Source organism: Calidris pugnax, unplaced genomic scaffold (genome assembly GCF_001431845.1).
Source record: "Calidris pugnax isolate Ruff unplaced genomic scaffold, ASM143184v1 scaffold24, whole genome shotgun sequence".
NCBI lineage: Eukaryota > Metazoa > Chordata > Aves > Charadriiformes > Scolopacidae > Calidris > Calidris pugnax.
Window position 1 is genome coordinate 6,209,859 of NW_015090922.1, and position 26,012 is coordinate 6,235,870.

Consider the following 26,012-nt stretch of genomic DNA (forward strand, 5'->3'; position numbering starts at 1 on the left):
GGTTATCTGATGAGCTTTTTATAGGCTTGCTTTTGTTTCATTCTTCTGTTGTTTTGCTTTAATTGTAGTGAAAGTTAGTTTGAGGAGGGGAGTGTTGTGAATGCCTGCATAGTTCGGTTAACTTGGTTAGGGACTTTGCTGCTCCTTGGCAGCGCTTTAATAAGGAAAGAAGATCCTGTAATGAAATAATCCTTCATTTGGAAGACCAAAACTCTTCTATCTGTAGTCTTTACGTTTTTTAGTTATCTACAAAGTAGCTGTGAATAAAAGTGGATGGTCTGGTCCTGATGCTTGTAAGATTATACAAATGTAAAGAAGCTAAATACCCTGTTTGCTTTAGGTATGCAACCAGGACCTTTGAGATCTTATTTAGAAAGCTTACCAGAGCTTAAGAGAAACCCAAGTAGGAAGTTGGTCAAACACCAGAAGATGTATAAACCGAAAAGTTAGACATGTGCATTGAATTGAGAATTAATAGTTGTTACAAGCTGGACCAATCAGAGCTGAATTAAACTGTCCATGCCTCACCATCCCAATGCATTATTTTATTGGGACTAATTTAAGTGTGACACATGTAAAAAAAGCTGTCATTGGGCATTCATATGTATTTAAGTGGAATAAAAAAGTAACTCAAACCTTGTTATACAAAGCACATCTGTTAACCCATTGGTATGTCTGCATCTTTAGAAAATGGTCCTGGCTGATTGCTCTTGGCAGAACTCTTTTTATTTTACTGCTTCTTGAAAAATGGAGGAAATATTGGCCTTGTTTACCTGAGCATATTATAGAACTTGGAGCAATTCATTTGCAATCCATGTCCACATTTCTGTTATAGAGAAATCGGTGGGTTTATTCCAGAGTAGCATGTTTGCACACAAGTCTTCTGGGGTGGCTTATCCTGCCATAGCTGTAGTGTTCAGTGTGCCTGGAGACCCAGGCCAAGCACTTTTTTACTAATCTTGATTTCATCTTTAGGCTACTATTAACTATACAATTAGTGTATAGTAATATAGGCTCGTGTTCTGGGAGGAAATATGTGCAACTAACAGTAATGCAAGATAAGATTTATTATTTTGTTTAATTAAATTGGCTAACTAAAACTCTCCATGTGTCTGACTTAGTATCTGCAAAGCTAGAAACTGAACAAAAATGCTATTCTTGATAAGGCTTAGTCCTCCACACCCTTCTTTCTTTGTAATTTCCTTCCATTCTTCCCACTTTTCAACTTTGTGCTGTAGTTTTGGATAGGTTGGTAGGCAAGGTAATTGCCAAATAGTTGGCTAGAGCACTAGCCTGGCCTGTGTGTTTTAGTACATAGATCTGCTGCCGTTCTCCGGAATGATTCTGGACAAGCTGGCTAGTGTTTGTTTCAGTTCCTCTTCAGTGAGTCATGGATAGCATGTCCCTGCCTCATCGGATTGTTGTGAGGATGTATTGATGTGCCTTTGATGGCTTCTGATATTACGGTGATCCAAGGTATAACAGCGCTCTCCTGCAGTCAGGTGAAAATAATACATTATGTCTGTACCCATGAAAGTTAGAAATGGAAGACTATCAAATTAACTGCTGTAGTTTTGGTTCTTTTGAACTTCAGTCAAATAGCATGTGCCTCTTCTCAAAGTCTCTAGGCTTTCTCTGATAAAGCTAGTAGACTATCAGGGTAGCTGCACACCTAATCAGGGAGAGGTTGCTTGTGGTTTTCTGTTTGTGTGTGAGTTTTTTATTTTGAGTTGCTTTAACCCCCTAGTAAATGCCAAGATATGCTGTCTTTGGAAAATACACTTTCTCAACCATGAGAGTTAGGTTTCTGGCGTAATGATACTCGCTGTAGTCAATCGGTCTGCTTCTAATAATCTCCATAGCAACTACATTCAGTAAAAAGTGAAAATAACTGATTCATGCAGTTCTATGCCAAATGATACATGTGAGCAATGAACTATCTGTTTGAAATGTCACATCCAGCTAAATCATGCATACTCTGCTGGAAATCCTTTCCATTGCTTCTCTTTGCAGTATATTTGTTAAGAGAAATGGACTTTTAAATGTCAGCGTTGGTGTCCATCTCATTCTCCAGAATATTCAAGCAAAACCAGGAAGGCTTGGTAGCAAGTAATTTGCTTTTTATTTCATTCCTGTCTGCATGTGGACTGTGACATTTTAAAGCTGGTTATGCCAGTGCAAATGCTTTGTTTTGGTTCAGCTTGAACCTGCTCCTAACGAAACTTTTTATTTTTTAAAAAAGGAGTGGATCTTGCAGGTGAGGATCATAGCTTCTTAACAGTCATTATTTCTGCATCTCTAGTTCTTCTGTCTACTTTGTGTTTTGGCTTAACAGTTGCATGTGGCCCCGATAAGTTTTAAGAGTGGTAATTAGAAACAACATGTAGAATATGTGTTCTCTTCCTCCCACGCGGTTTTATCCTGTTCTCTGACAGCTGCTCCTACAGTTACTCATTCCACCTGAAAGGCTGAAATGCAGAATCGCTTTGGAGCGGAAAGTGAGCAAAATGTCAGGGATTGCCTCAGAGGAGCCCTCTCTGAAATGGCTGGGATGCTTCTTGCCTTTCACATGCATACTTTAGGTTTGATTTTTCAGAGGTGCTGAGCGCCTGCATTTCCTGCTGGCTGCAGCCAGCCTTTCTTCTTTCAAAATCGCCCCTCTTTTAAATGCCTCTATTCCTTCGCTTTTTAAGCTAGCTTTCAAAGCTGGCCCGAGGGCACAAAAACTTAACTTGAAGGTTATGTTATAGACCCCTGTGGTGGGGGTAATGGTGGGAGAGTTAGCACCTCTGGAATCGTGCCCTGTAGAGTTGCTGTTTGTACCCAGCTTCTAAAGGAATGGCTTTGCAATTAAATCCGTGCTTTAAATTCAGCGCCAAAATAGAATTTTGAAAGATTTGTTGTGTAAGGTGTTCTTTCGGGAGACGTAGTAAGTGCTTGGCAATCCTGCGTGTGGAGGTGTTTATTTTACGGTTTTAAATGTGACTCTTTCCCTTTAAGCTTTTTTTTCTTTTCCACTGATCTTTAGGAACATGTTGTTTCCCGGCTTAACTCTACTTTTTTGTATGTATTTTGCAGGAATCCCTTGAAGCCCGCCCTGGGAATGGACAGCTACCTCCGTTTCTGGAGGAGAGTAGTGCCAACTGAAGAAGAAGCCTTCAAGGCAAGTCAACAAGTGTGCTGATAAATCTCAGAAGAATTCAGGAAGGGGGTGACCTTCCAGGCCATCAGCCATGCCTTTCGGGCTGAAACTGCGACGGACCAGGCGCTACAACGTCTTGAGCAAGAACTGCTTTGTGACAAGGATCCGTCTGCTGGACAACAATGTGATCGAGTGCACCCTCTCCGTGGAGAGCACGGGGCAGGAGTGCTTGGAAGCTGTCGCTCAGAGGCTGGAATTACGTGAGGTGAGAGTAACCCGGGAGAGACCATCTGTCACTCTATAATTTGACACATTTTTAGCTCGGGCAGCCTGTTCTGTTTGAATCGTGTTATTCTCGGAGCTGGCCAGATATGATCAGCAGCTGGAGCTTGGACAAACATATTCTGGTTGCATGAAAACCGAAGGCAGAACGGCACTCGGGGTTTTGTGCCGTTGCTCATTCATCATAGCTTTGAGAGTTCTTTGTAATAGGAAGAGGAGGTTTGTTCTTTTCTTAGAAAGCCATGGGTGTTACATTCTGAGCCAGAATACCAAGTGCCAAGTTACAGTAACTTTTATCTGAACATAACCCTGGTTTCACCAGCACTGCTCGTTGAATTAGGCCAATGGGAAGGAGACCACTGGTTTTTTAATATCCACCTTCATACAAATATATTCTTGTTAGTAACATCCTGAAAGTGGCAACAGTTGTGTTAATAGCAGGAGCAATTAGTAACAGTGTGAGGATGGTGGGGTGTTTTCTTCCTTTTGTTTAGCAGAAATATTTCACATCTGAAACTCTGAAAGGCTTCTCTTACATTCCTAATGCTTCTGAAAAGGCTGAAGAAACCCAGTCTTACTGTATTAAAGTCTGAAATCCTTTATTTTCTACTTGTTGCTCTAGAGTTTGGTGTTTCAGTGTGGAGGCCCTTTTAGAAGTATCTCTCCAATGTGCATGGGACAAATGAACTGTCTTTTCTTACTTACCTTCCGTGGACTTGTTACACGTATCCTGCATGCTTCCAGGCTTTTGCAAATCACAGGCTGAAAACCATTGCCTGGAAATTGCTGCGTTATCATCTGGCCATCCTGGCTGATGCTTTCTGTAAGCACAGCTGGGAAATTTAATAATCCTGCAGTGTCTTACATTTGTTGGTCCATGGCCTTTTGTAACGGCGGCAACTGGAAGCTAGCGTACAAATAACAAGTGCAGATGAAAACTAAACAAAAACTCCCTTTTCGTACATCAATAATGATAAAGAATGAGAGAAGAATCTCACTCTGTGTGTGTGCAGAACAGGCAGGACTAGGGCAGAGTCAGAGTATTGCATAGTAATTTTTCATACTTGGGTTTTTTTCATATGGATTTAGTAGAAGCATCTTTCCCCACCACCACCACCCCCCGTCTAGAGATGAAGAATTCCCAGTATTTACTTTTTTCTTTTTTTTTTTCTTTCTGTTAATGATGTTTTAAGGTATCCTTACAGAGAGGTTAGGTCCTTCTCTTTCCTTCCAGCGCAGAAAGGACTGAAATGAATGAAGTGATTCTCCTCGTATTCCTTCTGGCCTTATCTAATTGGTGCAGAGAAGTCTGGGGCTTAATGATTCTCTCTGGAGGTCCACCTGTGTTTCCAAACAATAGCCCTGTCAGTGGGTTAGCATTCTTTTCCACAAAGAATTTTGTGATTTCAGAACGTGTTTTGTTCCACTTTGGAACAAAGCCTGAAGTTTCAAAATTTTCCAGAGAAAAGAGATTGGACAGTGGAGTGGCAAAGGAAGTTGTTTTGGTCAGTGTTCAATTTCATAGGGCTTTTTCTGTGCTTCGGTTTTTTTCAATTTCAGAATTATTTGTATCATGCAAAAAGAAGTATGTCAGCACAAAAAGTTTGTGTTTCAAGATAAATATTTTAACAACACAGAAGAGAATGCTTTGATGTCGTTGGAACACTTTCCCCTTCTTTCATCGCCCTCCTCACTTTTTTCCTAAACAAAGTTTTGGCAACGTTGAACCAATTTTGTAAAGTTCAGATTTCAACAGTACAGCGTTTTTTGACAGAAGTTGGTTTTCTTCAGTCTCTCTGATTGATTCTGGTAGCATCCATTGCTGCTTTAAATGTTTAAATGTCAGGGATTTCAGCTCCGAGACAGGCTTCCTCTATCCTTTTCTGCTCCTTTTATGAGGAATAATTGGAGCTAGCAAGCTTGGAGGTGCCTGGTGCTGTCCTTTCCCTCAGACCCAAAAAGTCTTCCTCCCCTCTAGTCTTCCTGCCATGGTCTGCAGGGAAATAAGGCCAATGCAGTCATTTGGTGACTGTCCCCTTCCCTCTCTAGGCTTACCACCATTTTTGAACTTGCTGGCCAATCAAATTCTACAGAAGGGGTAAAAATACTTTGACAAAGCTCAAATTTCTGTAAGATTTGTGCAACTGGGTAGCTGAGTAGAGGAGAGAAGCCCATTAAGTGTATCGAGAAGAAAATCCTTGGAAGCATCCATACTGGAGAGAGACTTTTTAAACTCCCCAAATGCAGCAAAAACTTGAGCTGGAATATTTCTAGGCCTTTTCTTAGAGATCCTGATCAGCAAACTATGATGTAAAAGTAAGGAAGAAATTAAGTTTCATTCAATTCCACGCTCACAAAACAGTACTAACATCCTGTTTGCCACTCCCATGCAGTCTCAGGTAAGAATATGTGTTTTCTTAAAAGTAAAGATCGATTTTTGTTTGATACTTTAGTTTGGTCTTATGTTTAAATAAATCCTAGGTGTACCCCAACTTTTACCTTTGTGTTAGGAATATATCCATGTTTCAATCACTCCAATTTCTTAGAAACAAATAAAAAACCTGTCCAGCCCCCCCCCCCCCTAAAAAGCAAAATTGTTTGAGATGACTGTATGTATTGTTGTGAAGGTCTGTCGATCATTCTACCACACATGACTGAAAAACAGTATCTAATGGATTATGCATATTTCTATTTGATCTCTGGGGAATGCAGCTCCCTCCCTGACTGAGTCAGGGTTCAGGAATAGGTCAGTAGAAAGTGCAGCCATGTAACTACTGTAAAATCTGGTTTTATCCTTTTCAGCAAAGCTTGTGACAAAGCATCAGCTCTTCTAGTTGAACAGTTACTGGTTCCAATAAAATGAGCTCTTATGCCATCATTATGTAAAAAGTAAGGACAAGAAGATGGGAGGAAGAGGAGAAACAAGGTCAGAAATGTTGTTTTATAATCTTGTATGTATGTGCACAGATTAAAAAAAGGGATTTTTTTTTTTCCCAATATAATGGCGTTTTTCCCTTCAAGTGAGACTAATTGAATCTGCTTGAAATAAGAGTAATCTATACAAATTTGTTGTGAGACTTCATGTCTCTTTCTCCTTTTTCTTCTCCTTAATTCACTTTATAAAATGATAGAAGTTTAAAGATGGAATTTTCTGATGTATTATATGGTGGAGGGTGGGGTGGGTGGTAAAGGGCAAGAAGGTCCTTTCCAGCCAAAATTACTCTTCCAAGCTGAATTTCACAATGGTATCTCCAGCACTACCATGCTGCAAAACCCAAACCAAAGTGGGAGGATGGCGAGCCAAGCACTGCACGTGGGTGCTGACCACTGTGCAGGGGTGGCCATTTGCTGCCATTCTGACCTTCTTTTTGTGCCCTAGAAGTTGTCCCCTCCTTGTAGGGCACAACTGAAAACCTGTGTTCGGCAACCAGGTTGCCTTGAAGTTTGGCTTGGTTTGACTCATCTTGCCAGCAAAGCTGGGATGGGATTCAGGCAGCACTTGGACAGGAGACCTTCTAGGAACAATTGGCTGCTGTAAATGATGCCTTCCTCTCTGGGAGAGTGCCCCGGGACAGCAGGGTTTAATGCTTTTGCCCTGAGGAGCTGGAACTCTGCCTCTTCCTCAAGGATAAATATTTAGCTGGCTGCTTAACCAGATGCTTTAATAAACACCAAGCCTGTCTCCTTGGATCCTTTTGAATGAGATTGGCTGGTTTAGTAAGTGTCTGTCACCTCCTGTTGTTGACAATGCTACTCTTTTTGCCCAACATAAAGGCAGAGGTAGTTCTGGACTTGGGAATGTAGCTAAGTTCCAACTTCCAAACGAATATGTTGCCTCCTGAACTGGCAGCTGTAATGTAGTCTTTTTTGAAGACTTCTCAGCATGGGTTTTGTATACCCAGTTTTCTGGCTCCCCATATGTGGAGGATTGCCTTTCCATGTAGAGTCGTTGGGGCATGCAGGTGCTCTGGTTCTTGTCTGCTGCTTTAGCAGAGGACCGCAGTTCCTGGAGGAGTGTGAGCCAGTTTCCTTGTACCACAGGTGAAGTCATGTGTGGTAGGTAAGACAAATTTTAAAACCTTGAGAGAAGATTATGTCAATTCTTTTCTAACAGAGCTCTGTGCATTTCCAAATTAGGCAGACTAAAGCCACTAGCACCTGAAGGTCTTTGTCTGCAGAATGGATGTGTGTGTATACGTTCAGCATTATGAAAAGCTTTCCTTCAGTGTGTATCAGCAGTCTGTCAGCTGTGGATGGAAGAAAGATTTTTATTTTTCCTTTAGAAGTAAAAGCATCATTTGCTTTCTTTGCCCCTTTGCTGACGTACCTGCTAGAGCAGCCCGTGTTACTTCAGAGGCTGCCAGGTGTAGGTGCAGATAACTACTCCATGGAAACTGGAGTGAAGTCAGTGGTTCACTTTGTACAGATGGACAAACAGACCAGCTTTTGGAATCAACTTAGTTTTCAACCAGCTGCTGCTTATAGAGAAAAAGATCCAATTTTTATATCTCCTCATCCCATTTGTAGGGTGTCTGTACTATAAAAATGTTTTTTGGGCTGGAGTGTGTGGCAACGCACGACTCGGGTTCTGTAAGCCCTTCTGGACAGTCATATGCCTGGTCATATCTTACTGAACTTGGTGGTCCAGCCATTTCCAGCCCCACATTCCTCCATTCCTGTTTGGGGAATTACTACTGTTCCTAGGGGAGAGGAGTATCTTCAGACAATTGCAGTAGTGGCAATAGAAGTTCTTCCCCGCTGTGGGTTGTTAAAAAATGCTAACATTTTCAAGTAGTAAAGTTCCTGGCGACAGGGAGCTGATATTCAGATATCTAACTGTGTTTGTTGTCTCTCCAAAGTGCATGCGTTTCTGACTTGAGCTCTGCTCTGCAGTCCCTGTGCTTCAGCCGCAATTGCTCGATCCTCTCCAGGCTGCTTTCCAGGAAAACAGTCCTCTTTCAGCTGTGTGAGACACATGGTCGGTCCGCTGTGTCTGCTGTAGTCTAGAAGCTTAAACGCTGCATTCTCTTTAGTTCTTATTCTTGGAAGTGATTCAGGATTCTGGATTTGGTACTTGAAGAGCCTTTCTACTGTAGCAAATCTAAATTTTTTTATTGTCTACTTTCCCCCGTTCAAAGGGGAGAGACTTACACTCATTTGAGCTGTTTAATTGCAATACCATTAATCCCTTGAATAACTCTTTTAGACTTCAGACTCCAAATCATCTTAGTTGCTAGATGTCTTACAAGTACTTGACACTGCACATTTAAAGTCCTAGATGAAGTGAATGTTTACTTTTTAAAGTAATATGGAAGATCTGTTTTCACAGCTCGGCACAGTTTCTTGCTGAGGGTGAGCTACCCTGCAGTGATTTTCAAGAGTTTGTGTGTTAAAGAGTTTCCTTTATGAGTTGGTAAAATCACCGCGCTTTTTTTGGCCTTCACATGAATTTCTTCCCTTTGCTGTCTTTACTGTCCCTCCCTCCTTCATTTTAATCTAATTACTGACATGGTGACCTCGTCGTAAAGAAAATTTTATCCAGTTATGACTACAGTGGGAGAGTAGACACGTATCAGTGAATTGTTAGGTTTAAGTTTATTCTGTTGGGGGATGCTAACTCCTTGATTTATTTGTGCACTGCATTGATTGATTTGTTGAAGATACCTTTAAATTCTAGAAGGAAACAATACATTGATTCTCTTCAAAAAAAGAACTGGCTTGCTTAGCTTTACCTAACTAAGCTTAAAGAGAAAGGACTGAGCAGTGTTCAAGCAATACTGCAGGTTTGTCAGGCTTAATTGAGGAATCAAGTTGAATTAGTTATGACCGTAGTTAAATGCTAGTTTGGATGTACTCCAAAGTTGAAAATATGTATGTAATGAGACCCTAAAGTATACACCTGCACCTCAATTAAGAGTTTTTTGCATATAATTCTGTCTTGCACGCCCTGTGAAATAGTTGGAGCAGCATTGACCCTGCTGGCTTGTTGTCATTTCTAAGCGTTTTAATTTTTCTCTGTTGCATTAGGTGTCCTTGTATTGTATGCTAAGTCATGGTATGTGCAATGGTGTTTAAAGAAGTATCCTGACCAAAGTGAAACAGGCTGTAGATGGTGGATTTTGCAAAGTGTAATGGTGGCCATTTTTCTGCTACTTTTGAAGACTTTATGTTTAAAAGCACATCTGGCCATCTGCGAAATCCAGTTGGTGAAATCTTGATGGCTGATTTATAGGCCAAACTTTTTGAACGTATTAGAAGTAATTTCAAATGCAAGCTTTCTAAAACAACAATTAGGGTATTTTATATTCTTTGTCCCGATTATTTAAAATGTGGTGCTATGTATGAAGGATTGTGACTGCCTGTGGAAGGATTGTTGTCCAGGTAAGTTAAGCTGTAACAACAAAATAAGTATTTTATTAGTTTTAGGGTTAAGCTAATCTAGTGGAAACTACTGGAAAGTTTTCACTGAACATGAAGTCAGTTGAATTAAACACCAAGAAAGTTTATTGAAATAAAATGAAAGAAATACAAAGAAATAGGAACGATACCACTTTCAGATCCTAAATCTGCTTAGTGTCTACAAAAGTTTGTTTTAAAGTTTCATTCATTTCAGTGTTAGTACAGAGTAGTATTTTATATTGACAGCATTGCTGGAAATCTCCAGATACCGTCAGCTAAAATACTGAATAAAAAGATGTTGATACAAACTTCACAGTTAGGGCTACAGTTAGATTTCCAAGCAACTGATGAATTAGTTTCTTTGCTAAACATAAACACTTTTCTTTGCCTTCAGCTCTGTAGTTGTAGCACGTGCTGTTACTTATAGTATGTATTTGCCTGCAGTAGTAGGTCAGTGTGTTTAATACGGTGATTTAAGAGCTTTTTGAAAGAATCCTTCATGATGGATTGGGTATTCCTTCAGCTGCTTATTACTAGCTTGTACTATTTGAAGCTCTAGTTCTGAAAACTGTTCCTTGTTAATTACTCTCCACCAGCAACAGTTCCATGTGGCTTGTATAGGAGGTACTACAGCCACTGAGGTTTATACAAGATGGGAAATTGCTGAGATTTTCAGTTTGGTATTTCTGTAAGAGCCCAGCGCAAACAACTTGTGTGTGTGATGCACGTTTTAAGTGTAATACTTGTCCATCATAAAACCTTGTTGAGTGCATTTAAAAAAAAAAAGGTAAACAAGTTCTGTATTGGGTAAACGGTAGATATATTTTGATATACGTGTGTGGGTTTGCATTCTTTTTTATAGTTGGAAGGGTCCTTGTTCTTTGCCTGCAGTGGGCCTGATACAAAGTCTCATGAAGCCTTTGTGCTTTGATTCAGACTTAGTGTTTGCTGTCTGCTCACAAGGCACAGGTGTAAAAGAAACCAAAGACTCAGACGCTTTCTGTAAATAATTTATGTTACCTGTGCCATCTCAGATAAACCGCTTTAATATGCATTAGGGAGAGATAGTAAGGGGCAGATAGTGCTCCGTGAAGCATATTACATTGCAGTATTAATTTGTCATTGCCTTCAAGATTGTCCTAAAAATTAAAAAAGACAGTAAAAAACAAACTATTCTGATTTTGCATACGGAAAAAATTGCACAATGCCATCTGTTCTTATTTGTATTTGTGTCACTGATTGTAATCTATCTGAAAAAGGTAAACTGACACTATTTTGTTTCTTTGTCTAGACACACTACTTCGGCCTTTGGTTTCTCAGCAAGAGCCAGCAAACCCGCTGGGTTGAACTGGAAAAGCCTCTGAAGAAGCAGCTGGACAAATTTGCCAATGAGCCTTTGCTTTTCTTTGGGGTAATGTTCTATGTGCCCAGTGTTTCCCGACTGCAGCAGGAGGTAACAAGGTATGTGATTTCCCTCTGTTCACACTATTGTGATATAACTGGGAGGGAACGGACAATTGCTCTGTTTCTGGCATTCAATATTTGCTCAGGTATCATCTGGTTCTTTACTTTCCTGATGACTGCTCAAATGGGGGAAAGTAAGAGAAGTCACCACTTATTTATACATGTTTGGAAAAAGAAAAGAAAAAAAGCAGTATTGGTGAATGATTATACATGACCAACTGCAGAAACAAAAATGGAATAATAGATACATGTTTAAAAACCCGACATAAATTTTAAAAGGCACCATGATGGCCATACTCTTTTTCTGTAACTTTCTACTGATTAAAAGGAAGCCATAGGCAAAGGACCTCTAAATACAGTTTCAGATTATTATTTCATGTCTACCTGTGCTTTGCTGAAAGTGAACTTTGGCATCTTTTCTAGGATGGGTTTTGCCCATCCCACTCCTGATTTTTCCCCTTATGCTTCACAAAAGGATTAAAATTGTTAGAGGGCATTAGTGCTTTAATTATGATCAGTGTCCACCTTTGCAAACAACTTCAGTGGGAATTACTCATTCAGAGCCCTGTGCTGCAGTTATAATAATACAACTGTTTTGAGGGGCTATTCTTGTAAACCACATCACTGTGTGGTTTTTGCACATCTGTGCTGTATTTAAATTAAAAAAAAAAAAAGAGAGAGAGGAAAATAAGCCCACCTCACCCCAAAAGGGGTGGGCTTGTTTTCTTTTTAACCAAAATTATTTCATTTATCTTGTCTAGAGCAAAGCTGCATCAGCACTGCTAGGGGTAAAGCTGGAATAAGCGAGTGAGGGCTACAGAGGGGCAGAAGCCTTTCCACTGAAAATATCGTTCTGTTGCTGCAAACCTGAAATTCACCACGTGATCATCATGTCTAAAAAAGATGTATAAATAGTGGAGAAAAAATAGCTTTAATACTAGAAGGTGTGCAAGATGTGAGGTGTTTTTTATACTGCAGATTGTGTATTTTAAAGGATTTTTTTCTTAACATTGAACTGGAGAATCGACTTTGATAGGATACAAAAATTTAATTTTTAAAATGGCAGCTGTCAAGCAGTCCCTTGACTACTGTATATGCGGAACTCTTGCCAAATGGTGGATTGAAAGCATCACAAAACTTAGATCTCCTTGGGAATAGACTGAACATCGATGCTTGTCTGTGTGTTCCTGCTTTGGACACATGGGGAGAGGGAAGCCTCATAGCTTTTCCTTCAGGATTATTTAACATGCAGTCAGAATGTCTGAAATGTTCTGTTGCTCACTTTTGTCAGCCCAGTCCTGGCCTAGTTGTGAGCAAGGAAGCACTGTAGCTACTTGGATGCTATTACCTCTTCAAGCTGCAGCCTGCAGTGCTGATTGCTCATTCATGGCTCACCTGCAGAGGTGTATTTGCTCATTCTGCCCAGGTTGGTAATAACAAAACATTTCAGTGACAGTTAAACTTCACAGCACTCTCAGCTGGAGGGGCTGCTGAATTGTTTTTCTTTCTGAAGTGATTGATAACATAAGCTGCAGAGTTTTACAAGTGCCTCTTATGTTTCTTTAAATGTCTGTAGCTTACTAATGGATCTCAGATCCAGAATAGCCTGTTAGGAGATTTTTTTTAATTTTTTTTTCTGTGTGTTTTTTTGAAGTGGAATTGCTTCACTGTAGGTGATGTGATGGCAGCAAACCTTCAACTGCAATTCTAGGTTGATGCAGCAAATCTCATGTTTGAAGCAATGAGTGGTGGGGACATGGAGGACTCTTCTGAAATGAATGGCGGAGAAAGGCTTAGTCTGAAGTGTGTTTAGATGCACAGATGGGGATTTTTTTTTTAGGTTTTTTTTGGCTTTGTTTGCTCTTGGTAAACCGACTAAACATTTGTTTTGAAATTGAGACTGGCTGCTTTTAGGATTAGGCTTGATCATGATATGATTACCTGTGATGGTGAGGTAGGCACTTAACTCGCCCACTCAGTGCATATGTATTTCACTTATATTTATGTACAAATGACAAATCTGTCTTAAATGCAAAACTCGTGATCAGACATTTTATCTCCTCCTGGAAAGCTGCAGAACCACCACAAGCAAACCCAACCCCCCCAAAAAAACATCAACCAAAGGCTGTAGCTGCAAAGCTTGTGACAACACTGCTGGCAGTGAACCTGTTACCTCTGTAACCTTCTCTCGGTGGAAACATCTCCAGCCCTGAGCTTACTTGGCCACGTTTGGAGCTGTCTGCTCAGAGCAGGGTTGACTAGAGGAGATTGCTCTAGGACTGTCCCCCATTGGGTTTTGAATATCTCCATGGATGGAGAGACTCCACACCTTTTTTGGGAAACTTGTTCCAGTGTTCAGTCGCCCTTCCAATAAAGAAGGGGGGGTTATGTTCAGAAGGAATCTTTTGTATTTCAGTTTGTGCCCAAAAGACCTTATCATTTCAGAGGTGTGGATGGGTATGGAGTGACTGAGTGGGTGAATGGGTTACCTGGGTTAGCCACGTAACTGGTTATTGAGGACTTGTAGAGCTGCAGGTGCCTGTCGTATAAGTGTAAGCACAGCCATGATTAATGTGGGATGCCTGTAGTTAATTTGTAAGAGGTATTTCTGATAATATGAAAAAGAGGGGCCTGTGGGATCCTTGGGAAAGAAAATGAAAAGACAAGACTGCCAGAGCAGTTTGTTCAGCTAACAGCTCTTTGAAGTCAACCTCTGAGGCCTGCAAGAAAAAATGAGGCAAAGAGTACTCTGGAGGGACACATTAATCATTTTTGTAGATCAGATCTGACTCTGTGGCTTGCAGTTCTTCACTTCTTTTTTACAAAATTGATACTTGCTTAAAGATGCAAACATTAGTGGGGTGGAGTTTTTTTGCTCCTGAGACAGAGTTAATTGGAGCATTGGGACAGGGTAAGAAGCACCTGCAGGACATTGTCAGTCTTGTTTGGTTTGTGGTCTTGAGTGCAAATGGTGAAGCTTCTCAGGACAGCCGTGTTTCTTGACCTGTGACAGAAGCTTCCTGAGGATTTCCTAAGGAAATGTACAGAAAGCAGCCCCTAGTTGTGGAGTACCTGTCTCTTCTTTCTGGTAATGGCAATGAAATAAATGTTATTGCTATGCCTTCCTTTTAACGTAATACCATTGTGCTCTTGGCATTGGGCCCTCTCCTAGGAGAGTTATTTCCTACCCTCTAGTCCTTTTATTTCCCTACTCTTTCTACTCTTATTCCTTTTGTCTTGAGTTAAGTCTCTTATTTATACATATCCCCGATCTTAATCCTGACTCCTCCAAGATCTCAGTGACTCCAGCTTCTCCCCCACCTCTAGTCCTGACATTCTACCTGTACCCAGTCCCACAAACATCTTTCAAGAAGAATTATGAATTAAAGCCCCATGATCATTTCTTAAGATGTCAGTAGGAGTTAATTGCTATAATTTGAAAATTTCTAGAAGAACTTGTGATAAATGAAGTTAAAAAAAAAAACAGCCAACCAACCAAACAAAAAACCCCTCTCCAGGTCTGATGGCAGCTACAGCAGGAGCCATTTGGGTAGGAGTATGGGGGCTGGCACATTAGCAAAAGGCATTTTTCATGGGAGGCTACTTGGACAACCTCTTTTTAGTCATCCAGCTGTTCTCAGAGTAAGCAGCCATCGCAGGTGGAGATGCTGTGCATGCTTTTGGCATATTTAAAGCACCTGGGATCTGCATACTGTCTGATATAAAGCAGTCTTTGTGATGCCCTGTAGAGTAGATATTTGCATAGATCAGAAATATAAATCTACCTTTTGTTTTCTAGTAACTCCGCAGAGGGGAGGCATCCTTTCAACCATTTATTTTAAAAAAATAAGTCTTTGTACAGTGTCTAAAGTAAACAAGCTTGCTTTCACTGTGCTCTTGTTCCAAAAACAGAGAACCCACACACTCTCGTGGCTTTTTGAAAATGTGGGTGTGATGCTGCTTTCTGCACAAGTATCAGACAATCCATGGCCTTTTTTTCTTCTCGCAGTGCTAAGGGAAAACTGAAGCTACATTTTGCTCCCCACAGCATCTTCACAGTGATACTGCTGTGCCTCCTGTGAAGGAATGGTGTGCTTTCATCTGGTTTTCTTTTTTTTCTGTCTTGGAAGGAGCGTTCAGTATCTTACTATGTGCTCTGTACCCAGTAATGTCCGATGGTGTTTGTGATGTTACAGGCTGGGGCATAACCCTGTATATAACCCTGGAAAAGGAGAGCAGTTCCTCATTTGGGTGCCTCCAGTTGGGCTGGATCCCCACGGTGCTGTGCATGGTAGGTCTGGCAGGCACAGCTCTGTAGGGAGGGACATATTCCAGCATTCGTGCTGGGCTGCATTGGGCTTCTGCCCCAAGTTCAGCTGTCAGCTCTGCATTTTTCCTGCAGAACGTGCTGCACAGCTTTCCTGTGAAAGAAAACACAGAGTGTTTGGAACGGGATAGCTGCACCTGCAAAGTGTGGGAATGAACGTGTTTGCAGGTGGAAAATTAGAGCCTGTGGCTGCCAGGCCTCTTTTCTGGAGGTCCTGTGAAAAATCAGCCTCAAACTTATGCTTCGGTGACTAAGTGAACATTTATTTCCTGTGGTGTTTTCCAGCCTTACCTTTTTCTTCACCATTTCTTGTAGCTGGTTTTTTTTTCTTTTTTTTTTTTTCTGTTTGGTCTAGACTATTAGACTTAGTGGCGCGGCAACTTCATGGATTGGTGATAGATTTACTGGAGTTGGGATATGGCAAACAGTGGGTATTTATGCACGTGTGCTGACGCACCCACGGCCCCGGTGAGCATATTTCAGGCATGGCTGCAGAGCCCCACAGTCTCTTTAGGAAATATTTCAGCTCCACAATTCCTTACTTTTCCCTTTCTTTATTTTCCTTTAAGTGTTAGGTGAAGAACTTTTAAACAGATGTTCTTCTAAAACATACAGAGCTACAGCCTCTTAGGACTCTATGAATTTTTAAATCATATGAGGATAAAGTAGAGGGGGGAAAAAAAACAGTGTTTGACTGCTTCATATTTCCAGAGGAAAATGTTCTGGCAAATCTTCTTTCTTTAATAAACTGTGGATTTTTTCTTCCCCTCAAAAAAGTTCTCTAAATGTCTCGCCTACTTGAGCTTATCTTTGCTTTTATTCTGCTTTGCTTTACTTTATTTTTTTTTGAGCAAGCTAAAGTTTCACATCCTCCTGTGTTGCTAGCTTTTAATAGAAGTCAAATCAGCAGGAGTTTTGTACCAGCCACTGATGTCTTTACTGATGGTGTTTTTAATTGCTGTGTTAAGGCAGGATATCACATATCCTTCTGTGCCAGTCTGGTTTTGTGGCAAACTCGGTGATGTGGAACTCTTTTGGCTGTTGAGGTTGTAAGGTACATGAGGCTGCTTTGCTTTTCATGCTTGGTCACACCTGCAGCTCGTAGCTGCCTGAGAAGTCTCTGTGTGTACCTTTCAGTTCATGGTAGTTGATTTAAGCACTGTGGTGGCTTCATTGTCCAAAATTTTGTATATCACAGTGTGTCAGAAAAAACAGCAAGGCATGTACCATCTGATTTTTTCAGGACTGTGCTTGCCTGAAGTGATGGGCTGTGATAGGCTGTGCTTGTTAATACACCTCTGGTAGACCCATAAGATTTTTTTATGCCAGTGGTCTTAAAAATTAAGCAACACTAAAAATAACCAACTTCTGTGAAAGTACAGAGACAGATCATGCAGGATGGAAGAAGGAGAGAGATGTGTGGTTAAATTGGATGGGTTGGCAAATGAGCAAGAACTGAGTGATATATAGCAAGTGGGGAGATAGAGTATTTAAAAAACAGAAGGCCAGAGCTTGGTCTCTCACACCTGGAGATTGAAGTCAGGATTTCACCATTCAGTATTACTGGTGTAACTGAGCAGAAAATTCAGGGGGCGGATGAGTAACTGCCTTGTCCAAATTTGTCTCTTCCCAAGAACCTTCATCATTTCATGTTTATGATGTACTTCCCAGCACGAGTTTTAAGAGCATGCCTGCTCTCTTGGAAAGATAGTATCCAGGAGCACACTAGGTAGCTTCCAGAGAAATGAAGGCAACCAGTTTCTCATTGCCCTCTTTTCTGGGAAATGTCATAACTACTGTGCCTCTGCTGATTGCTGTGCCTTACGGAGCAGCTCTGCCCACACCACGCAGGAAAGGCCATATGGCACATAGTCCTCTCTTGGCACTAGAAAGAGCTGTGTGGCTTGCCCAACTGGGAAGATGATGCAGCTCTTCATGAAGAAGGAAGACTGTTGTCTTCAACACAAATATGATATTAATGATCACAACAGTCTAATGTTTTAACTATTTCCAGATAAAAAGTCTCTGTTGGTTCTCTTTGTTTATGTCTTATATTGGGCTGGATCCTTCTCCCTTATTCTAACAGAGTATTTCCAACTTTATATATATTTTATATGTCTCGTATTTCTCTTGTACAGAGAGCTATATATCAATGGACTGTAATTTTAAATGATTCACATGAATTAAGACAGCCACTGCTATACATGGAAGTCGTATCAAATTAACAGGATGTTCTGTCAGAATGGCAGACCTTAGAAATGGGAGATAATTTCATCCCATGAATCCTCTCAAACCTTTTGTTCTCAGTTCTGAATAATTTTGGCAAGGGAATGGTGGGGAACAACTGTGAAGTAGCATGGGGTGCCAACTGACCTATATGTGCTGGTACCAATCCTTTCTTTTTTAACTGAAGAACTAGTACACAGTGTTGTAGGTAGATGCTGTGTTATGAAACACAGTAAAAGAAGAATTAGGACAGATATCAATGTGAATGTCTTATTCATGAAAATGTTCCTGAAGCATTGTGGTGGGGTCTCCCAGAGGAAGCAGTGGGAACTTTAGAGCTCAAATTTTACAAATCGATGGGAAGCAAAGAAATTTCTGCTGGAACAGAGTCCTAATTTGGTTTAGTCTGCGGCTGCCAGCCTACAGGCCTACAGGCCCGTCCTGATCATGGTCCCGGTGCTGATCATGTTATGACTGGAACTGCACCATATCTCCCAAGGCTGGGAGAAAGGCAAGCTCTGGGATTCATGGCTAGGTGGAGGAAGTCATGAAACCCCAGGGAATTCTGAGTCCAGGGATCCCCAGTGTCTTCTGTTGAACAAGACTGTGGATGCGTCCTGCAGTAACTTGGTAATGTTGGCCTTTTTTTTCTTCTTCCTCACCTCTCTCCCCTTTCTTCCAGCTGTAGGAATTTGGAACTAAACAGAAATGCTCTCAGCCACCCCAGCTACTGTCTGGGAGCCCGTGTAGCCCAGGCAGGGGAGCAGCTCTGGAACTGCTCGCAAGCTGGATGAGTCTTAAGAGCCTTGGGTGGCCACCCAGGCTTAGACAGTCTGGGATATTTGCATTTTGGTGCTCCTTTGATGGTTTTATTGTTTTGTTTTAATTATTAGACTTTTTTAATATTAGTGGCTACTGCAGCATAAAAAACACACATTAGGCTTGTAGTTTTCCTTGTCGTAAACAAGCTGATACTTAATTAGCTTTCATGTTGTTTTTTGAGGACAGCAACAACAAATAATGTGCAGTATTTGCTTGGGTCGTCTTCTGTTCATGTTATTGCAGCATATATGTTGTTTTGCTTTTCAGTAATATTCTTGAGTTGGTTCTTTTTGGATGTGTATTTTAGTGGATGCTTAAACTTTGACTTAAAAATAAGAACTTCAAGGCAAACCTAAGATTCAACATTAATTCCCTGTTTATAAAATAATTTGCTGAGGAGGGCAAACCCGTCTCCCAGCTGACTTTCTTCAGTGAATGGGGAGCTTGTTCTCTGTGTGTTGGTTATTGAAAGCTGAGCTCTTTGTGCCAGATATTTTAAGAAACTGTTGACGCTTAGATCTAATCTATTACATTATACTGTGCTTTCAGACCAGAAAGTGAATGTGTTTTCATGTGTGTGGTTGGGCAGTACATATGTAGCAATTCTAAAAAATAGTGTTGCATAACTATAAATACAGCATTGGATACTTCAGCCTGCATTCATGTTTTAGTGTGCTTTGAAGGCAGTGGCTGTGATGGTTAGAAATGTTGTAAGAGGAATGTCTTGGCATTAGGCAGTATCACATTTACATCTGATCATGAGGAAATAATACTTATTTTATGTTCTGGGGCTTCGTCACTGTTCTTACATATCGCTGTCCTGATGGGAACTACATATGTTGGGTTTTAGTAGAACAGATACTTCTGGACTACTCCAGACTTTTTAATTTGGCCTTTTTAATTTGGCCTTTTTAAATGGCAGTAAAGGTTACATTTTGAGTTTCTGCTCTTCTCATGATAACGATGCACTGTTTACACATAGTGCCAGAGCCTCCTCTCTGGTCTTAGCCAGCCCAGCTTAAATCCTTCTATGCCAGTCACGGTGGTGGAAGCATTTGAGCTTGGGAAAAGGCACTTTGTATTGTCCTTTCCTGTTCACCTGGGCACGTGTGCTGCTGGAGACACTTGCTGAACCTGTACGTTGGTTGGGCAGCCTGAGCTTGTGTTGAACACTGAGCAGCTCTAACCAACTTCTGATGCAGGAGAGAGTCTTCTGCCTTCCTGCAAGGAAACAAAAGTCTTTAGAGTAGCTTATATCTTTATTCTTTGATATCTGACAGTTGAAATGGCACGGAGGCTAGAAATCTGGCCTTCTGTTTTTGTCAGTGAAGAGGTTGCTTTGTGTATGAAGCTGTGTGCTCGGATGAGTCACACCTACCGCTTCTTGTTTCTCAGCCCCGGAGGAAGCTGTCCTCACCGCTGTTGGCAATAAACACTTGTGTTATGTGGATCACTGGGATAACTTGGAGCATCAGTTCTCTTCTATTTAAATCCTGTCCCTCTTGGCCCTTGGTTTTTCCCTGTCAGATTTCCCAGTGTCACACACACATACGGTTGCATATTCTTAGCTATATTGTTAACAGGACCCATTTCATGGGTGTGTGTTTATGGAACTGGTTGATAGTCTGCTTGTATGATCTGAGCATGTCCCCCTGTTATTGTTTTGTGTTTGTAGCAGGTAATCTTAAATAGTGCCAAAAAGTGATTTTAAATCTTGCTGTAATTGGCAGTAGAACAACCTCATGAAACCTGAACTTAGTTTTTGGAATTAAGTGGAAAGTTGCATCCTGCTTTCTTTGAACTGCAGACTGTCTTAGGTGAGAGAGGGAGCGTATGGATAACGAGCTGCTTACGCAGCTGCAGGATTTGTCAGAAGTTTTATTTAACAATATGGCCCAGCTAGATCTACCCACACTTGAAGACTCTACAAGAAACCTTCAGCCTAGGTATTTACTCTCAAGGACTGCCAGGCTTAAGATGGGATATAGAGATACAAAATGACAAAAACAAAGCAGACTTTGTTTTATTATAGTTAACAGAAATAATATTCTGTAGACTTGAAATTCAGGTCTAATATTTCCTGACAGACAGGAGCATGCTGCCATCACCACGATGGACAGGGGGTTCCCTGCTGCCTTCGTTGCCTTTTCTCTGAAGCAAATACTGAGCTTCGGTTGGGAGGTTTCTGTAAACTTAGTGAAGAAGCTTCTGCTGTGGTGACTGTTGGAATGACTCTCAATAGGATCAGTTTTGATGAATTTTCTTCCCCAAGGCTTGTTAATGTATTGTCATCTTCTTAAACCAGACATACACAACTAAAAGCAAGTAGGGGGATTTTTTTCCTTTCCTGAAAGGCAGAATTGCTGCTTTCATTTAGTCTTTGTGACATTTAGCATTGCATGAAGAGAAAATATAACTTCGAACTGAACTAACTGCCAGTAAATTTGGGGATGAAGTAGCTTTTTATTTCTTGGTGCACATATGCAACGAGTAAACTTCTTTAAAGCTAAGATACCTTTTTAAAAAAATCTTTTCTCATTGTTTCATTTACTACTGGCATCAGGAAGAGATTACAGTAGTTGATGAATTTTTCCTGTACCTTAAAAAATGAAACAGCAGCAGAGGCAGGAGGATGTAGTTCCTTGGCTTCGCTATGCAGCAGTTACACCATTTAAAAAATTTGTAAGGACAATATTGTTTTCAAATGGGAATGCTACTGTGTGCTGGAAAACTGGCAGTGTTTCAGGGCATCTGTTATGTTGTCTTTTCCATGTTTCCAGTGGTCTCAAACTCTATCAAAGGGCTTGATTCTGAGATGCTAGGTGGTGTTAGTCATGTTTCCCATTGGGATTGGCCACAGGTAAGAACATTTAGGGTCTGGAAGCACTTGGTAAGTGTGATAGTGGATGCAGTTCAGTTTTGTGGGTGTGTTGTTACATCAGTATAAATGTTGTATATACAGGCATCCCTCTGAACTGCTAAGTTGCACAGAGCAGAGGACTTGGTTTGCAGCAGCATGGACGAGATGCAAGAAGCAATTTGCTAGCCTAAAAATAGCCCATACTTTAATACACTTTAATGAAAATAAACAAGCTTATAGAGTTCTAGTATCAAACAAGTGACATGCTGGTACTCGAACTGTCTCCTTTTGCTTCCTTAACTGAGGAGAAGAAAGGGAAAAAGAAAAGAAACTCTTGGTGCCCATAAACTAGAAAGAACATTTGCATAGAACGAGACAGTTTCAAGTAAAGGCCAAATGATGCTTGGTTACCTCTAAAAGAGGAACAGCTTATCATCCACGTCACTTGCAATATCCCTACCAAGGCCCTGCCCGACTTTTCAGAGCTTGGTTCTGACACAAAGCTTTTATGGGAGAAGGCATTGCACGTGTTTATGAATATTTGTCACATTTTTAGGTAGGAGAAAGGAGCGAGTTATTTCAGCAAATAGCTATTTCTAATTTTTCACTTGTGGCTAACAGTGAGGAGTTTGAGTGTTATTCTGAAAATTACTGAACTCATAATATCTGTTCTCTTCCTCTTCTGTGAAATTTTAGTACAATAGGTATAGACATGGTTATGGTCGCGGAGTGATTTTGCTTTCCCTAGGGAAAAAAAAAAAGAAAAAGATGTTCTCTTCAATTTTTTGGTTTACAGGAGAAAGGATAAGAAAAGTGAAAAAACAGAAAACACTTGTCAACCCTAGCTGCTTGAGTCACAGAAGTGCCCATCAGCCTTTATGCATCTCCTTAAAAGAAGATGAAAGAGATCATTCCTCGTCTAATCTATGAACTGTGTTGCTCACTGCCTTTGTCGTTTAGACTATTTTAAAGTGCTTGGCTGCCTTTTTTGCCGCTCAAGGTGTACTAGCAACGTATATCATGGCAGAGAGAGGTTGCCCATTCATTAAGGAGCACGGTGTAGACAGTGAATATTATGGTGTACCTCATAAATTGGTACGCTGCTTCTGACTTGTCTCCCGGTGTAGTTTCAGGCACTGTTTTGGACAGATGAATGTTACTTAGATTGGGCCTGGTATTCTCCTGTTTATCTTCCCATGTGATGCTGTAGCAGTGACCAACAGTTTCTCCTTAGGGAAATGCAGACTGCTATGGGATATACTAATTAGAGTTTTCATGACTCGGACTGATCCTACCTCAGTCATGTAGTATCTCCGGATGAAGCTTCAAGAATGAAGGTTGCTCTAGACTTCCTGTGTAGTCAGTGAGGAGAAATTGGCATTTCCACAGCGGGTCTCAAACTCTATCAAAGGGCTTGATTCTGAGATGCTAGGTGGTGTTAGTCATGTTTCCCATTGGGATTGGCCACAGGTAAGAACATTTAGGGTCTGGAAGCACTTGGTAAGTGTGATAGTGGATGCAGTTCAGTTTTGTGGGTGTGTTGTTACATCAGTATAAATGTTGTATATACAGGCATCCCTCTGAACTGCTAAGTTGCACAGAGCAGAGGACTTGGTTTGCAGCAGCATGGACGAGATGCAAGAAGCAATTTGCTAGCCTAAAAATAGCCCATACTTTAATACACTTTAATGAAAATAAACAAGCTTTCTAGTATCAAACAAGTGACATGCTGGTACTCGAACTGTCTCCTTTTGCTTCCTTAACTGAGGAGAAGAAAGGGAAAAAGAAAAGAAACTCTTGGTGCCCATAAACTAGAAAGAACATTTGCATAGAACGAGACAGTTTCAAGTAAAGGCCAAATGATGCTTGGTTACCTCTAAAAGAGGAACAGCTTATCATCCACGTCACTTGCAATATCCCTACCAAGGCCCTGCCCGACTTTTCAGAGCTTGGTTCTGACACAAAGCTTTTATGGGAGAAGGCATTGCACGTGTTTATGAATATTTGTCACATTTTTAGGTAGGAGAAAGGAGCGAGTTATTTCAGCAAATAGCTATTTCTAATTTTTCACTTGTGGCTAACAGTGAGGAGTTTGAGTGTTATTCTGAAAATTACTGAACTCATAATATCTGTTCTCTTCCTCTTCTGTGAAATTTTAGTACAATAGGTATAGACATGGTTATGGTCGCGGAGTGATTTTGCTTTCCCTAGGGAAAAAAAAAAAGAAAAAGATGTTCTCTTCAATTTTTTGGTTTACAGGAGAAAGGATAAGAAAAGTGAAAAAACAGAAAACACTTGTCAACCCTAGCTGCTTGAGTCACAGAAGTGCCCATCAGCCTTTATGCATCTCCTTAAAAGAAGATGAAAGAGATCATTCCTCGTCTAATCTATGAACTGTGTTGCTCACTGCCTTTGTCGTTTAGACTATTTTAAAGTGCTTGGCTGCCTTTTTTGCCGCTCAAGGTGTACTAGCAACGTATATCATGGCAGAGAGAGGTTGCCCATTCATTAAGGAGCACGGTGTAGACAGTGAATATTATGGTGTACCTCATAAATTGGTACGCTGCTTCTGACTTGTCTCCCGGTGTAGTTTCAGGCACTGTTTTGGACAGATGAATGTTACTTAGATTGGGCCTGGTATTCTCCTGTTTATCTTCCCATGTGATGCTGTAGCAGTGACCAACAGTTTCTCCTTAGGGAAATGCAGACTGCTATGGGATATACTAATTAGAGTTTTCATGACTCGGACTGATCCTACCTCAGTCATGTAGTATCTCCGGATGAAGCTTCAAGAATGAAGGTTGCTCTAGACTTCCTGTGTAGTCAGTGAGGAGAAATTGGCATTTCCACAGCGTGATTCAGGATTCCTCTGCTGTGCATCGCTTTCTGCAGGTGATTCATTCTCTCTTTTTTACTGCATGTTTTGAAAAGGGAACTGCGGCTCACTGGTCTTCTCTTTAGAAGTCCCAGATAGGTGTTTGAAATTTGGCTACACCTTCAGGAAGAGGGTCAAGCCAGTAGCAGCAACCTGTGAGCAAGCAGATGTGTGCTTTTTGATTGGGATTTCTAACTGGTTTTTAAGTTTTGAGAGTTCAATAGGCAGTGGAAATCTTGTTTCCAGTCCACTGTCAGTCTTCAGTTACATTTATTGAATGTTGATGTTTGCACTGCAGGCTAGAGCAAAGTTTTTCCCTTTTCTTACAGCTGAGACACAAACCACGGAAACTAGCCCTAAACATACCCCTTTTCAGGAAGCTGAATACCTTTAATTTTTTTCGCCTTGCTAGCAGGGAGTAAAGGTAAAGGAGCTGCAATTGGATGTCAGTACAATCCTGAAGTCTCTGAATGTGTTTAAAAGAAACATTTGTGTGGAGGCCCTTATGCAGCTGAAAATCTCAACAAGAATTTGGCAGAAATCTCGGTGTCGGAAGATGGCAGATTCCTGTGCAGTGAGATGTTTACTGGTTCACTGTTTTATCTTTGGCAGCTGCTTTTGCACTTGATATCTTCAGCTGTTTTTGAAGCTTTTACAAAGAATAATTATTCATCTCATGAAATGGATCTACTTTACCCACCCAACAGGGCACTGATTCACATATTTCTCTGGCAACATCCCGTTGTTATCAGAGCTGTGTTCACTTTTGCAGGGTTGCGTTCACTGGGACGTTAGAACTTCCTGGGCTATGGTTTTATTGCATGATTTACTGATGCCTGGGGTGCCTGTTTTCAGTGTTTCCTGTGAAAACACTAGGGTCACCAAGCTCTTTGGGAGATGGAAACAACCTGAGTTTTCCTGTTTTCTGCTGGCAGTGAGTACTAATGCAGGTGCTTCAACAATCATTTCACAGGAATAAGAGTTATTTTACTGATGACCTGTAGGCAAACTTCATCATGTCACATTTAAAGCAATGTTTTCATATTACCAGGGCAGATTACTGTAAAAGGCGGTAGTGAATGGACTGGATTTTAGCTTCCTACAAGGTAAAATTCCACTAGATCAGTAGAACTTTCTCAGACCTTGATTATGTGAGGTTGGGATACTACCTGAAGGTTTTACTGATAGACTTTTTTAACGAGTTCCATGAATTCATGAAGAAGGTTTCACTGCAGACTACTGGAGCCGTTTTTTTCCCCAAAAAAGTTCAGGTTAAGCACACATTCTGTAAGTTTAAATATGTCCCCTTGCTCTTTGATAAAGTACCACATGAATACACTTGCATGCTGCTCTGCACTCACAAACAAATCATTTTGTGATGTGCTTCTGGATGCTTACATATGCGTACTGGTTGTCCACTGTTACATGTAGCCACTCTCTTCAACTTTTGCATCAGTGCACAGTGGTACCTTTAAACAGAAAAGGCTGGTGGACGTCGTTCCAGAGTTGAGAGCCTTAGTGGAGGAGAATATTTAAAGTATTTATTGAAAAATTAAATAGGATTTATGGGGTGTATATAATGTTTTATTACTCCAACTGGCATAATGGAAGGGGG

At 40.8% G+C, this 26,012-nt stretch overlaps 1 protein-coding gene across 1 annotated transcript in view; it reads left to right on the forward strand.

Annotated features, from left to right (window-relative positions):
* Nucleotides 1-26,012, forward strand: part of PTPN14 (protein tyrosine phosphatase, non-receptor type 14) — a 115,264-nt gene that overhangs the window by 39,663 nt on the left and 49,589 nt on the right. Inside the window, exons 2-3 of the mRNA XM_014950788.1 lie at nt 3,079-3,407; nt 11,115-11,284. Coding sequence (XP_014806274.1) covers nt 3,234-3,407; nt 11,115-11,284 — 344 coding nt within the window. The 5' untranslated portion in view covers nt 3,079-3,233. The remainder of the gene's footprint in view (nt 1-3,078; nt 3,408-11,114; nt 11,285-26,012) is intronic.